Source organism: Mobula birostris, chromosome 5 (genome assembly GCF_030028105.1).
Source record: "Mobula birostris isolate sMobBir1 chromosome 5, sMobBir1.hap1, whole genome shotgun sequence".
Taxonomy (NCBI): Eukaryota; Metazoa; Chordata; class Chondrichthyes; order Myliobatiformes; family Myliobatidae; genus Mobula; species Mobula birostris.
In genome coordinates, this window is record NC_092374.1 from 188,550,030 (window position 1) to 188,565,661 (window position 15,632).

General features: G+C 47.5%; 1 protein-coding gene across 6 annotated transcripts in view; it reads right to left on the reverse strand.

Annotated features, from left to right (window-relative positions):
* Positions 1-3,999: 3,999 nt before the first annotated feature.
* LOC140198146 (SLAM family member 7-like) overlaps positions 4,000-15,632 on the reverse strand; it is an 85,306-nt gene continuing 73,673 nt past the window's right edge. For 5 of the 6 annotated variants that reach the window (XM_072259114.1, XM_072259116.1, XM_072259117.1 and 2 more), the window contains 2 exons: positions 6,886-6,961; positions 4,001-5,943 (listed from right to left, as the gene is read on the reverse strand). In XM_072259114.1, the coding sequence (XP_072115215.1) occupies positions 5,814-5,943; positions 6,886-6,961 (206 nt within the window). In that variant the 3' untranslated portion in view covers positions 4,001-5,813. Of the gene's footprint in view, positions 5,944-6,885; positions 6,962-15,632 lie in introns of all 6 variants that reach the window. The other variant, XM_072259115.1, reaches the window with a different exon arrangement.

A 15,632-nucleotide genomic window follows, 5' to 3' on the forward strand; every position in this document is an offset into this window, starting at 1 on the left:
CCCACATCCAGGTCGCTAATAAAAATCACGAAAAGTAGAGGTCTCAGAACAGATCCTTGTGGGACACCATGAGTCACAACCCTCCACCACGACCCTTTGCCTTCTGCAGGCAAGCCAACTCTGAATCCACCTGGCCAAACTTCCCTGAATCCCATACCTTCTGTCTTTCTGAATAAGCCTACCGTGTGGAACCTTGTCAAATGCCTTACCAAAATCCATGTAGATCATATCCACTACACTCCCCTCATCCTGGTCACCTTCTCAAAGAACTCTCTCAACCTTGTTAGACACAATCTGCCCTTCACAAAGCCACGCTGACTGTCCCTGATCAGATGATTCTCTAAATGCCCATAGGTCCTATCTCTAAGAATCTTTTCCAACAGCTTTCCCACCACAGACGTAAGGCTCACTGGTCTATAATTACCCGGACTATCCCTACAACCTTTTTTGAACAAGGGTACAACAGTCGCCTCCCTCCAATCCTCCGGCACCATTCCAGTGGGCAACGAGGACATAAAGATCCTAGCCAGATCTCTTCCCACGCCTCGTGGAGCAGCCTGGGGAATATTCCGTCAGGCCCCGGGGACTTATCCGTCCTAATGTATTTTAACAACACCAACACCTCTTCTCCCTTAATATCAACATGCTCCAGAACATCAACCTCACTCATATTGTCCTCATCGTCATCAAGTTCCCTCTCATTGGTGAATACCAAAGAGACGTATTCATTGAGGACCTCGCTCACTTCCACAGCCTCCAGGCACATCTTCTCACCTTTATCTCTAATCGGTCCTACCTTCACTCCTGTCATCCTTTTGTTCTTCACATAATTGAAAAATGCCTTGGGGTTTTCCTTTACCCTACTCGCCAAGGCCTTCTCATGCCCCCTTCTTGCTCTTCTCAGCCCCTTCATAAGCTCCTTTCTTGCTTCCCTATATTCCTCAATAGACCCATCTGATCCTTGCTTCCTAAACCTCATGTATGCTGCCTTCTTCCACCTGACTAGATTTTCCACCTCACTTGTCACCCATGGTTCCTTCACCCTTACTATTCTTTATCTTCCTCACCGGGACAAATTTATCCCTAACATCCTGCAACAGATCTCTAAACATCGACCACATGTCCATAGTACATTTCCCTGCAAAAACATCATCCCAATTCACACCTGCAAGTTCTACTCTTATAGCATCATAATTTGCCCTTCCCCAATTAAAAATTTTCCTGTCTTCTCTGATTCTATCCTTTTCCATGATAATGCTAAAGGCCGGAGAGTGGTGGTCACTGACCCCGAGATGCTCACCCACTGAGAGATCTGTGACCTGACCCGGTTCATTACCTAGCACTAGATCTAGTATGGCATTCCCCCTAGTCGGCCTGTCCATATACTGTGACAGGAATCCGTCCTGGACACACTTAACAAACTCTGCCCCATCTAAACCCTTGGAACGAATCAGGTGCCAATCAACATTAGGGAAGTTAAAGAGCTCTGTGATCCACAACCTTAAGGAAGAGGACGGCTCAGTCGCGACCTCGCAGACCGACATAATGAGGATCTGCAAGTCCTTCTATGCCGGTCTGTACGACGAAAAGGCCACAGAATCCACAGCCTCCCGCAACTTCCTGTCGTCTATCACGCAGGTCTTAGACGACGGTAAGCGGGAGAGTCTGGATCAGCCACTGACCCTGGACGAGCTGACAGGCTCCATCCGTTCCTTTGGGTCGGGTAAGACTCCCGGAAGCGACGGCTTACCGGCTGAGTTGTACTCGGCTCTGTGGAACTGGATGGGCCCAGACCTGCTGGAAGTGTACAACGCTATGCTTCTGGCGGGTAGCATGTCTGAGTCCATGAGGAAGGGCATCATCACCCTCATCTACAAGCAGAAGGGGGAAAGGGAGGACATTAGGAATTGGAGACCCATCTCTCTCCTGAATGTGGATTACAAGATCCTGTCCAAGGCTATCGCCAACAGGGTCAGGTCTGCTCTGGGACAGGTGATCCACCCGGACCAAACCTGTGCTGTACCGGGCAGGAAGATCTCAGACAGCCTCGCGCTGCTGAGGGACACCATCGCCTACGTGCAGGACAGGGGGGTGGACGCCTGCCTGGTCAGCTTGGACCAGGAGAAAGCCTTCGACAGGATATCGCACATGTACATGGCGGACGTGCTCTCCAAAATGGGATTTGGGGAGGGAATCCGGAATTGGATCAGACTGCTCTACGCAGACATCGGTAGTGCAGTCCAGGTCAACGGGTGGGAAACAGACAGCTTCCCCATCAGGTCTGGAGTCAGGCAAGGCTGTCCCCTCTCCCCTGTCTTGTTTGTCTGCTGTATAGAGCCCTTTGCCGAGGCCATCAGGAGGGATGGGGGCATAAGAGGGGTGACGCTGCCAGGCAGTGGAGGGACCCAAGTGAAAACCACCCTGTACATGGACGACGTCACCGTCTTCTGCTCTGATCCGAGGTCAGTTCGCAGGCTGATCAGCATCTGCGAACAGTTCGAGCTAGCGACGGGGGCCAGGCTCAACCGCACGAAGAGCGAAGCCATGCTCTTCGGCAACTGGCCAGACCGATCCAGCATCCCCTTCACCATCAGGTCTGACCACATGAAGGTGTTGGGGATCTGGTTCGGAGGGGCCGAGGCGTGCAACAAGAACTGGCGGGAGCGGACTGCCAAGGTGAAACAGAAACTGGGACTGTGGGGAGCGCGCTCCCTGTCGAAAACGGGCAAGAACCTGGTCATCAGGTGTGAGGTGCTCTCAGGGCTGCTGTACTTGGCGCAGGTCTGGCCCGTCCCCCGCTCCTACAGCTCGGAAATCACCCGGGCGGTCTTCAGATTCGTCTGGGGATCCAAGATGGAGCGGGTGAGACGGACCGCCATGCACAAGTCCCTGGACAATGGGGGCAAGAACGTCCCCAATGTCGCCCTCACCCTGATGGCCAGCTTCGTGTGTGGCTGCATCAGGTTGTGCGTGGATCCCAGATACGTGGGCACAAAGTACTACTATGTGCCCAGGTTCTACCTGTCGCCCTGGCTACGAAGGATGGGTCTGGCCCCACTCCCGCGCAACGCCCCCGTCAGCTGGTCGTTGCCCCCTTACCTGTCCTTCGTAGAAAAATTCTTCAAGACCAACGCATTTGACCACAGGGCCATCAGGCAGTGGTCGGCACGTAGTGTCCTGCAGGCACTGCAGGAGAAGGACGTGATGGACACAGTGGCGTGGTTCCCTGAGCAGACCGTCCAGTTCATCTGGCAAAATGCCTCATCGCCAGATCTCACAAACAGGCACAAAGACCTCGCCTGGCTGGCGGTGAGAGGGGCCCTCCCAGTCAGATCCCTCCTGTACGCCCGGAACATTTCCTCCACACCCCACTGCCCACGGGAGGACTGTGATGGGGTGGAGTCAGTGGCTCACCTCTTTGCACACTGTGGGTTCGCAAAGAAGGTGTGGAAGAGAATGGAAGGGACAGTACTAAGATTCATGCCCAGCAGCTGCGTAACCGAGGACTCCGTGATCTACGGGCTGTTCCCGGGGACGCACACGGAGACCAACATCCGGTGCTGCTAGCAGATCATCAACTCGGTGAAAGACGCTCTTTGGTCGGCCCGAAACTTGATGGTCTGCCAGCTGACGGAGATGTCCGTGACTGAATGCTGCCGACTGGCACACTCTCGTCTGCAGGAGTACGTTCTGAGGGATGCACTCAAACTTGATGCAGCCACCGCGAAGGCCCGGTGGGGAAGAACCACAGTTTAACGTTCATCACCCGTAGGAGGGGGAGAGGTTGGGTGGGGAGGAGACCTACCCTCATCAGCGGTGTGGACAGATAATCAACATGGTGCCCAAGGAGTGGGTGCAATTGTTAATTTAGGAAAGTGTTAGAGCCATTGCCTGCCTTTATTGTTGAAAATTTTGATTGTTAATAAGTCTTAACACTTGACCAAGAGTTGAGAGTAAACGCATGATTTACTGTAAACATCTTTCATTTGTAAATGAACAGAGTCAACGCAAAATTTTATTGTTAATAACTGTATTGAATAAGGACTCACAGTCAACGAATGGGTTTCTTATTCTGTATGTAATTATTTTTATTGTGTAATATTTCTGAATAAAGTATTTTTGGAAAAAAAAAAGTTAAAGTCACCCATGATAACAACCCTGTTATTTTTGCACCTTTCCAAAATCTGCCTCTCAATCTGCTCCTCTGTATCTCTGCTGCTACCAGGGGGCCTATAGAATACCCCCAATAGAGTAACTGCTCCCTTCCTGTTCCTGACTTCCACCCATACTGACTCAAAAGAGGATCCTGCTACATTACCCACCCTTTTGGTAGCTGTAATAGTATCCCTGACAAGTAGTGCCTCCCTTCCTCCCCTTTCCCCCCCTTCCCCCCCCCTTTCTATCCCTTTTAAAGCACTAAGATCCAGGAATATTGAGAATCCATTCCTGCCCTGGTGCCAGCCAAGTCTCTGTAATGGCCACTACCTCATAATTCCATGTATGTATCCAAGCTCTCAGTTCATCACCTTTGCTCCTGATGCTTCTTGCATTGAAGTACACACATTTCAGCCCTTCTACCTTACTACCTTTACACCCTTTATTCTGCTTCTCTTTCCTCAAAGCCTCTCTATACGTTAGATCTGGCTTTACTCCATGCACTTCTTTCACTGCTCTATCGCTCTGGGTCCCATCCCCCTTGCAAATTAGTTTAAACCCTCCCGAACCATGCTAGCAAACCTACCTGCAAGGATATTGCTCCCCCTTGAGTTCAGGTGCAACCCATCCAATCTGTACAGGTCCCACCTTCCCCAGAATATAGGACTGAAGGCATTATATTTGAGTGTGTACAACAAATGTCACTCCTCTCTTCAAGAAAGGCAAGAGGTAGAATAAAGGAAATTATAGGCCTGTTAGTCTGACCTCAGTGATTGGGAAGATGTTGGAGTTGATAGTTAAGGATGTGGTTTTGGGGTACTTGGAGGCACATGATAAAATAGACCATTGTCAGCATGGTTTCCTCAAGAACAGAAGATGCAGAGTCCACGAAAATGGAAAGTGAGAGCACGGCCACAGAGCAGATGCACCGCTGGAGCCAGTCAATGAGCTTGATGAGCAAAATCAGTTCAGAGCAGATGAAAGTAAACCTCATGGAGCAGTGAGCTGAACATCATCCCCCACCCCCCAAACTTTCCAATCTAGCGGGAATCTTAAATTGTCCAAACATCAGCTCAGTCCTCACTCTCGGATCTGGATTCTGCTGCTTCAATCTGCTCCATGTCCTTTCCAACAATGGCTAAACATCGGCACATTTGTTGCTCACAGGCCTAGGCCCCACCACCTCGATCCATCCCCAAGTCTCCTCCGGCAATGACCAAACATTGGTTCAGACTACACTTCTGGGCCTGGGACCAGTAGCCTCGATCCATCCCCAAGTCTGCTGCAGCATAGTACCCCAGGGACTTCAGTTCATTGAATCCCCCAGAACACAGCATAAATGCCAAGGTGTACTGTCGTCTTAAAAAGCACAACTCACAAAGGGAAGTTACAGGCTGTTGTTTGCCAGAAAAAAAACGATTAGTTAATTAGTGCAATTAATAATGTAGTAAGTGATTTTGTTAGTTGCTGGAAAAGGATCACTGAGTCTTGATTGTGCCGCCTTTCATCCCTTTGGGGTTCTGTGTTTAAGATGACAATAGACAATAGACAATAGGTGCAGGTGTAGGCCACTTGGCCTTTCGAGCCAGCACTGGCTGATCATCCACTACCAGTATCCCGCTCCTGCCTTATCCCCATAACCTTTGATTCCACAATCTTTAAGAGCTCTGTCCATCTCCTTCTTGAAAGCATCCAGAGCCTTGGCCTCCACTGCCTTCTGGGGCAGAGCATTCCCCGTGTCCACCAGTCTCTGTCCTATTAGATGGCTCTGTTCCATTAACAGGATCACTGCAATTGAAAGAAAACAGGCATCAGAGTTAAAAGAAATTAAAGGCCAGATAAAAAGAAAAGGTTAAAACAAGCTTGTAAATTCTGCAGAGTTTGCCTGACCATTTGTAACTCTGGTGGCAAGCAAATTCAAAAACCAAAGTTCGGAGTAAATCTATTATCGAAGTACACATACTTACCACATACAACCATGATATTCGTTTTCTTGAGGGCATTCATAGCAAAAATGAAACACGGTAGAATCATAGAGTTATGGAGAAGTACAGTACAGAAACAGGCCATTCAGCCCATCTAGTCCATGCCAAAACCATTTAAGCGCTTACTCCGCTTGACCATAGCACTTCATACCCTACCATCCTTGCACCTCTCCAAACTTCTCTTAAACATTGAAATTAAGCTTGCATGCACCACTTGCACTGAGCTCATATCACACTCTCACGACCCTCTGAACGAAGAAGTTTCCCTTCATATTCCCCATAAACTTCTCACCTTTCACCCTTAACCTATAACCTCAGGTTGCAGTCCCACACAATCTTAGTGGAAAGAGCCTGCTTGTACCTACCCTGTCAATACCCCTCATAATTTCGTATATCTCTAAAAAAATCTCCTCTCAATCTTCTACAATCTAGGGAATACAGTTCTAATCCAATCAATCTTTCCTTATGACTTGGGTCCTCCAGATCTGGCAACATCCTTGTAAATTTTCTGTGTACTCTTTCAACCCTGTTTACATCTTTCCTGGAGGTAGGTGACCAAAAATGCACACAATACTCCAAATTAGGCCTCACCAATGTCTTATACAACTTCAACATAAGATCCTGTCTTCTGTACTCAATACATTGACTTATGAAGGCCAATGTACCAAAAGCTTTCTTTATGACCCCTTCTACACGTGATACCGTTTTCAACACATTACGGACTTGGCACCTGCCAGGTACTAACCCTGCTGTGAGGGGGATCGCGGCATCTTGTTGTTGCTCCGTCCGATTTCCCCTCTGTTGCTTCCTGTCTTTTGCATCTGTCAATTAGACCACATAACAAGTTATTTTAATCCCTAAGTTTACCAAACTTTCTTTTTAACATTTGGATAGTTGGAAAAAAAGACACAACTCCCCAATAATATTTCAATAGACGCTGCCTGAACTGCTGAGTTCCTTCAGCATATTGTCTGTGCTGCTTTGGATTTCCAGCATCTGCAGAATTTATGATTTCCAACTCCCCAAGAATATTGCAATACTGGAAAATATTTGTACTTGGAATTGAAGACTCCTCGGGTATCCTCCAACTCCACCATGGGCAGTCCTCAGCCTGGTTGCAATAGGAGGAGGGCTGGACATTGGGCAAGCAACCTCATCCCATAAAAACCCAGTGCTACAAAAACACCAACAGAAGCTCCAAAGATCTCATCCTTGGAAGAGAAAGGATCTTCGAAGATGGGCTACACCTGGGAGCGATTTGAAAGACTGGCCCAGAACTGAGTTGCTGTTGGTGGTCCGTGCCCCAGCAGAGCTGATGGGTTGAAGAAGAAGAGTTCCCCCTATTGGAAAGTCATTGGTTTGTGATGTTCTCTCTGCTTCGTTCCCCATCAATGCTTTCTGACCTCATCACGTTCTGATTTTATTTTGGATCTCTGGCACACACAGTTCAGCAAGGATTCAAGCATAACCCTCCCCCGCAACCACCGCAGACCCAGCATACTACCAGCTAATGACCAGGCCATTGACACCAACGTTGATGATTATAACACCATAAGACACAGGAGCAGAATAAGTCATTTGCCCATCGAGTCTGCTCTGCCATTCCATTATGGTTGATGTATAATGTCCTGCTCAACCCTATTCTCCTGCCTTCCCGTAACCTTTGAGGTCTTTAGCAATTAAGAATCTATCAACCTTCACTTTAGACTTCCCCAATGACCAAGCCTCCTGTGGTAATGAATTCCATAGATTCACACTCCTCTGTCTAAAGAAAGTCTTTTTTATCCCTGTACTAAAGGGTCACCCTTCTATTATAGGATTGTACCCGCTGGTTCTAGACTCCCCCACTTGAGAAAACGTGATGAAATGCAGGAGCAGACTCAATGGGCCAAATGGCCTAATTCTGCTCCTACGCCTTATGATCCTAAAAGAGAGGTTACGTGCCTTAATGACTACCGCCCTATGGCCCTGATATCCACCATTATGAAGCGCTTCAAGAGGCTGGTGATGTACAGTAACTCCAGCCTCCCAAACAACATCAACCCACTGCAATTTGCCTACCGTCGGAACAGGTCTACAGTGGATGACATCTTGGCCTTACACCCATCTCTGGAGCATCTGTACAGTAAAGGCACTTCTGTTAAACTACTTATTGACTACAACTCAGCCTTCAATACAATATCTCTTGGTCAAGATGGCACCAGCGAACGATTCCCTGGGCGACACCTTTCAGATAGCAAATCCATCTGAATTTTCACTTTTTCTACACCTTTTGCTTTTCTTTTTGTCTTGTCTGTGTTACGGAAAATGTTGGTGCATGTGAGGTACAGTTGGGAACTCGACTGAAGGATGCAGCAGGCTGCCCTGTCCGGAGAGCAGCCTCCTGGAGATCGGAGGTGGGGGGAGGGTGGGGCGGCGGTGCAAGAAGGACTGAGAACACAAGCTGACTTGTGGAAAAGACCAGAGATGAGGTGAGGGGTCATGAAACATCTTGGAGCGGCGAGGAAGATCGAAGCAATGAGGTGAATGCTGAGGTGGTCAGAGATGTCTCCCAGCAGAGACGGTTACCAGCTGGATTGGCGCGTTCGACCCGGATCGGCACTGTTCAGACCTGGGTCGGAGACTCCTGGATGAGTACATGGAGGTTAGAAAAATAGATGGCTATGGGTAAGCCTAGTAGTTCTAAGGTAGGGACATGTTCGGCACAGCTTTGTGGGCCAAAAGGCCTGTATTGTGCTGTTTATTTCTATGTTATTTTTCAGGGTTATTGGCTATGGGTCATCTGACTGACCTTTACACCTTCTTATTGGGCTGATCAGGTTGTGGTAGGTAGGAGGCATTAGTTTTTTTGTGGGGAAGGTTGATTTACTTTTTAGCTGGTTCAGCACAACATTGTGGGCCGAAGGGCCTGTTCCTGTTCCTGTACTGTTCTATGTTCTGTGGTACGACATCTGCTCTGCCTGAGGCCCCAACAAACGACAGAAATCTGTGGACGCAACTCAGAAACCACCCTCCTCTCCATGGATTCTGTCTACGTCTCTCGCTGTTTCAGTACAGCAGCGAGACATAATCAACTGCTCCTCCCACCCCGGACATCTCTCTTTCCCTCCTACCCTCTGGGCAGGGGGTACAAAAGCCTGAAAGCATGCACCACCAAGCTCAAGGACAGTTTCTATCCCACCATTAAAAGACTATTGAACAGACCCACCCCTCCCCATCCAATAAGTTGGACTCTTAACCTCACAATCTACCTTGTAATGGCCTTGAAAGTTTTTGTCTGCCTACACAGCTTTTTCTCCACTATTGTAACTCTTCCTTTTGCACTCTGTGATTGTTTTCCCTTGTACTACCTCAATGTGAATAAATGCTCAGTAGAAAATTGTTCACTGTACCTCAATAAACCAATTTACCAATTTACATTCACCTTCTACTCCAGTTTGGCTTGGAGACAAGAACAGGAAAATCTGCTCCAACTGCTCATTTCCAGTAAACTCTGACATGAACTTTCAGTATGTACAATCATATGCCACAAATTCATATAGAACTTCCTCGTACATTTGTTTTTAGAAACTTATGTTGCTCAGATGACACATAAGTTTCATATTATAATGAAAGTTATCATGAGCCGATGACAAATTGAGGAAGATCAGCTGGCCGCTCACTGTGGTTTCAAAGAAAGGCAATGAATTAAGAAGGATTTGTAATATTATTGGAATGTCAAAACATTCTCTGATTTCTGAGTTTGTTGCCTACAAGGAAGAAAGCATTGTATCTGGTCTCCTCTATAAATTGAGAAGCTAATTCTTATAGGAAACACTTTGTTGAACAACTGCACCTAATTTAATCTGCAGGCACAACCCTGTAACCCCCCCCTGGAATTAAGTTTTCCTTCTCTCTTCAGTGGAAGTTCTGTGTGACAGTCTGTCACAGCACCCCTCCTCTGCGAGTGTCCTGGTGAAGGATGACAGCCCGAATTGTTAATTGTTCATGTGACTCCATAGACGGTGCCTGATCCGCTGAGTTTCTCCAGCATCTTGTGTACGTTCATCGGATTTCCAACACCTGCAGAATCTCCCAACCTGTGTCTGTTCTACAGAGGCAACCCTGCTGCCAACTCTAAAGATCTCCTCTTCTCCTCGACGGCTGTTCTGTGAGACCCTCACTCACTGCTTGCCCCTTTGTGATCTCTGACGCTCTCCGACACTTCGACTGTGTGCTCACGCATTCCTGCTTTCACAGCCATGTGTCCTTCCAGTCCTGAAGCAGGGTCTTAGCCCAAAATGTTGACTGTTCCCCTTCACACATGCTGCCTGACCCGCTGAGTTCCTCCCGCCTTTTCTATACGTTGATTCTATTGCCTGCCACTTTAATTCATCATTCTACTCTCCCTCTGACCTGACAGCTTCTGGGCTCCAGTACTGTTGCAGTGAGGCCCATCGCAGTTCCTATTCCAGAGGAGTCCAGAAGGTTACAACATGCCCAGACAGCTTTCATAGCTGTTCCATTTCTGTGTGTTTTTTTGTGCAGGGAGGGGGATTTAGGGGTTGGTGTGTCCATTCTGTTTTTGTTTATTTTTTGTGCAGAGAGTGGGGTTTGGGGGTTGATGTGCCTGTTCTGTTTTGTTCATTTTTTTTGAGCAGGGAGGGGGATTTGCGGGCTGATGATCGTGCTGCCTTTCTTTTCTTCCTTGACTTAATGGCTGCCTGGAGAAGAAGAATTTCACGTTGAATGCTTTGATGAAAAATGAATGTTTGAACATCTGAGATGCAGTGTAGAATTGCAGGCCGATTTTGATGTGATCTTTGAAGTGTTTCCTTTGCCCACCAAGGGCTCATTGACCTTCCCTCAACTGGGAGCCAGGGATCTGTTGGGGGAAGATGTGAGCTAGGGTGTCCGAACGACATGGCCTATCCAGCCAGGGCCGGATTTTAGGCAGGGCTAGGCTGAGCTGCAGCCCAGGGCCCAAGCTGTAGAGGGGCCCAAAACAGGTAGCTATCATCATGGCGGACAAAAAAAATACGAGAGTGGAGCACAGAAAAGAAAAAGGAAACAAGAAAAAGAGGACCATGAGAAAGGAGCATTAAAAAAGACATTGAAATTGACAGAATTTCTTAAACCTGTTCTTGATGGTGCACCATCGTTCTTGTCACAGTCTGAGACCGGTGGACAAACGGAGACTTGTACAACAGCTAGCACTAGCACCAGCGTTAGCACAGGGTCACCATCCTCGCCACAGTCAGCAGCTAACGTTGAATAGGCACAGAGCATGACTTTGGGATTCCCGACCACAGAGGTCTCCAAACAACCAAGTCGGGCTGCCATTAGCGTCAACGTTTCTGCTACTGAGGATCCTTACAGCACTGATCCTGCTCGCTGGGGAAAGGAAACGTTAGATGATTCAATCCGAGCACACTGGGCTAAGAAAGAGCCGGAGTCCTGCCAGAACAAGGGTGTGGATATCAAAGCTTCGGAATGAGTATACAAACAGCAGAGACATTTTTTCTCCAAATTTCACTTCAAACGCAAGCTTGTAAATGGTGAGTACATATCAAGGCAATGGCTCTTATATTCCCCTCCCACCGGCTGTGTGTTTTGTTTTGCGTGTCGCATCTTCAGTGATGGTAACTGTCAGTCCATCTTCGAAACTGGCTTTAGTGACTGGAAACATGCCGCTGAGCGCATAGGAAAGCATGAAAATAGCGAACGCCGCAGGAAAACGATACTGACACTGGCATCTGACAGCAGAAGAATAGATACAGAACTGCAAAAACAGTTCGAGTCAGAGAGTGTCTACTGGACCAACGTATTGAGAAGAGTGTTGGTGGTTGTGAAATTTTTGGTCGAGAGGGTACTGGCTATCCGAGGCTGCAGTGACATATTTGGCAGGCCTGATAACAGCAACTACATAGGCTCAGATCCACAATGGGACAGGACAGGCTGAGTCGTCTTACTCTGATGTCACTCGAAAGTGATCTTGTTCGGAAACTGGATTTTAATGATCTGATCAAGGACTTTGCTGCGAAGAAATCCAGAAGAACTAGGCTTTAATTTTGAAAAACAAGCATCTGACTTTGTAAATGTCTAGGCTTGCGTGTCAGTTCTGTTCCTGTTTTTGTGGCAATAGGCTAATAGTTGACTGTTTACAAACCTAGTAAAGTGGTCTTTACTCTGCAAGCCACACAGTACAGCAATAGGTTAGTATGTGCTAGATCTCATTTTTCAAAAAGATTGTTGGGAGTATTGTCCAGTTTCCTAGTTTGCCATAGTGCCATCTCTCTCGGCCTTTTTGTCTCTCATTTCCATTTTACTTTCTCAGAACACACGGTTGAGAAAAATACCTAGATAAAAATGTTTTGGCATTGTTTGAGAGATAAGGCATATGGTATGTGCAGCAATAGCAAAATAAAGATTTAAGATTGGGTACATCATACTTCGTCTCCCTCATAACTTTACTAAGCCAACTAAGTCTAGGTCACTTTTGAGTGCTTTAGATGCTGTCCTTCAAACTAAGAATCTGCATTACTTTCTCTTAAGGCCTGTACATTTATAGCCTACGTATTGTACTAAACTAATGCCTTGGTCCACAGCTGTGATAGTTAGACCAGTACGACCTTTGCTCTTGTTCTTGCCTTTTTTTTGCTTGGTACAGCAGCATCTTACGGTGTTGGCAGGAGCCCATCAGGGCCTCCAACCCAGGGGCCCTGGCCCCACTAAATATGGCCCTGTATCCAGCAGGCTTGCAGCTGCTTTATCGTGCTGGAGGTGCTGTTCCTTCTAACCTGCGTAAATCTGAAGCAAAAAGTGTGTGTGACGGTGTTAATGGGGTTTAACGGAAAGTCTACCAGTCTATCCCATTAAAGTCTTTAACATGCCGCCTTATTGAAATGCTATGATTTCCGGCAAACTGAGCCTTTGGCAGCAGCCAAACGGATTTTTGAATTGGCAGAGTTTAATTTCCATGACCTTGTAATGAGTGGTTGGATTGTGTCCTCTGCTGTGAGGGACCCACGGCTGCCCTTATCCAGGATTATGTGTGTGAGAACATCACCCTCCCACCTCCCCCACCCCCCATCGGCTGTGGAATGAATGGTTTGATTTTGCTCATTCCTGGCCAGTACACTGATTACAAACTGTTCTCAAAGAGCCACTCTCTCCCATATACTCTCTCATGAAAACAAAAATGCCCTGCTTAAAACTGTGGACCCCAGGGCTCTTTTGCAGTACCGAGCTCAGCTTCAGTCACGAGGTAGAGCTGTGGGAGCTCCTCTCGCTTCTGGATCGAGTACCATGAGGCGGCACGGGACTGCGGTGGTGAGCCTGATGCATTACAGCTGTAAGATCGGCGTTCGATTCCTGCCGCTGACGTTTGGGAAGTTCGTGTGCTCTCCCCGTGGGTGAGAGGGTTTCCCCTGGGTGCTCTGGTTTCCTCCCACATTCCAAAGACGCGAATCACTTAGAGTTAGTGAGCTGTGGGCATGCTACGTTGGCACCATAAGCACAGCGACACTCGAGGGATGCCAAGTACAATCATTATTGATTTGACTTGACACAAAGTGACACATTTCACTGTATGTGTCGACACAAATGAGACACATAGAGCTCATCTAATCTAACACCTCGAGACCCGATGCAGACTGGGAGATCGTTTCACTGAACACCTACACTCTGTCCGCCAGAGAAAGCAGGATCTCCCAGTGGCCACACATTTTAATTCCACGTCCCATTCCCATTCTGATATATCTATCCACGGCCTCCTCTACTGTAAAGATAAAACCACACTCAGGTTGGAGGAACAACACCTTATATTCCGTCTGGGTAGCCTCCAACCTGATGGCATGAACATCGACTTCTCTAACTTCCGCTAATGCCCCACCTCCCCTTAATACCCCATCCATTATTTATTTACATACACACATTCTTTCTCTCTCTCCTTTTTCTCCCTCTGTCCCTCTCACTACACCGCTTGCCCATCCTCTGGGCTTTTTTACCCCACTCCCCCTTTTCCTTCTCCCCGGGCCTCCTGTCCCATGATCCTCTCATATCCCTTTTGCCAATTACCTGTCCAGCTCTTGGCTCCATCCCTCCCCCTCTTGTCTTCTCCTATCATTTCGGATCTCCCCCTCCCCCTCCCACTTTCAAATCTCTTACTAACGCTTCCTTTCAGTTAGTCCTGACAAAGGGTCTCGGTCCAAAACGTCGACTGTACCTCTTCCTAGAGATGCTGCCTGGCCTGCTGCGTTCACCAGCAACTTTGATATGTGTTACCTCCCTGTAAAATTATTTTTGCTGCCATTTCCATCAGCAGGGTGGGTGGGATCCTTCATGATGTTACTGGCCCTTTGCTGGCACCGTTCTGTATGTATGTCCTTGATGACGGGTAGGCCAGTGCCCGTCATGCTTTGACTACCTCTTGCAGAGCCATCCTGTCCGTTACAGTGCAACTTCCACACCACCCATTGATGGAGCTTGTTAGGGTGCTCCCCGCTGCACATCCGTAGGAGAGTGGGGATATAGATGCACATGGTCCAGCTCTCTTCAGCTGACTTAGAAAGTAGAGGCATTTGTGAGCTTTCCTGATTGTGTAGCGTGTGTTCAGGGCCCATGAGAGGTCGTGCGAGGTGGGCACTCCCAGGAGCATGAAACTGCTTGCTGCAAAGCTGTTAGAGGGCTGTGAGTGGGGCAAGTTTTTCTGAAGTTGATAGCCATCTCCTTTGTCTTATTGACATTGTGGAAGAGAATCAGAAACTAGGGAGAGCTAATTGTGAATAGCTGTTATTAGGCAAGTCCTCATCTGACAGGGAGGGTCCTTAAAAGACCAACTACACAGAATACATGGAGCTTAGGAAAACAGAGGGTAATGGGTAACCCTAGGCAACTTCCAAAGTAAGGACATGTTCGGCACATCATTGTGGGCCGAAGGGCCTGTTTTGTGATGTAGGTTTTCTATGTTTCTAATACAGGACAGGTCAGAAGGAAGGGCAAGGATGTCAAGGAAAGAGATCTTCGGGTGTTGAGAGAGGTGATGAATTTAGTCAAATAGAAGAAAGAAAAGGAATTAGTGCTAGGGAAATTTTAGGCCGTCTGTAGAGTAGGCTACAGGGTCAGCACAACTTAGTGGGTCAAAGGGCCTGTAATGTGCAGTAAACTTCTATGTTCTATGTCCTGTGAATGTTAAACTTAAAAAAGCTAAAATCAAACAGAGCCCTGAAGGATTATAAAGAAACTAGAAAAGAATTCAAGAAAGGGATTAGGAAGGCCAAGAGACCAGGAAAGTAAAATTAAAGAGAATCCCAAGGAATTCTGAACATACGTCAAGAGCAAGAGAATAATTAGGGAGAGGGTAGGACCACTCAAGAATAAAGATGCTCAGATGCGGAGGATTGGTTAAGGTCCTTAATGAGTAATTTAAATTGGCATTTACCAAGGAGAGGACATGGAGAGGGAGATCGGAACTGACCATATTGATATTTTAGGGCATTTTAAGGTAAAGGA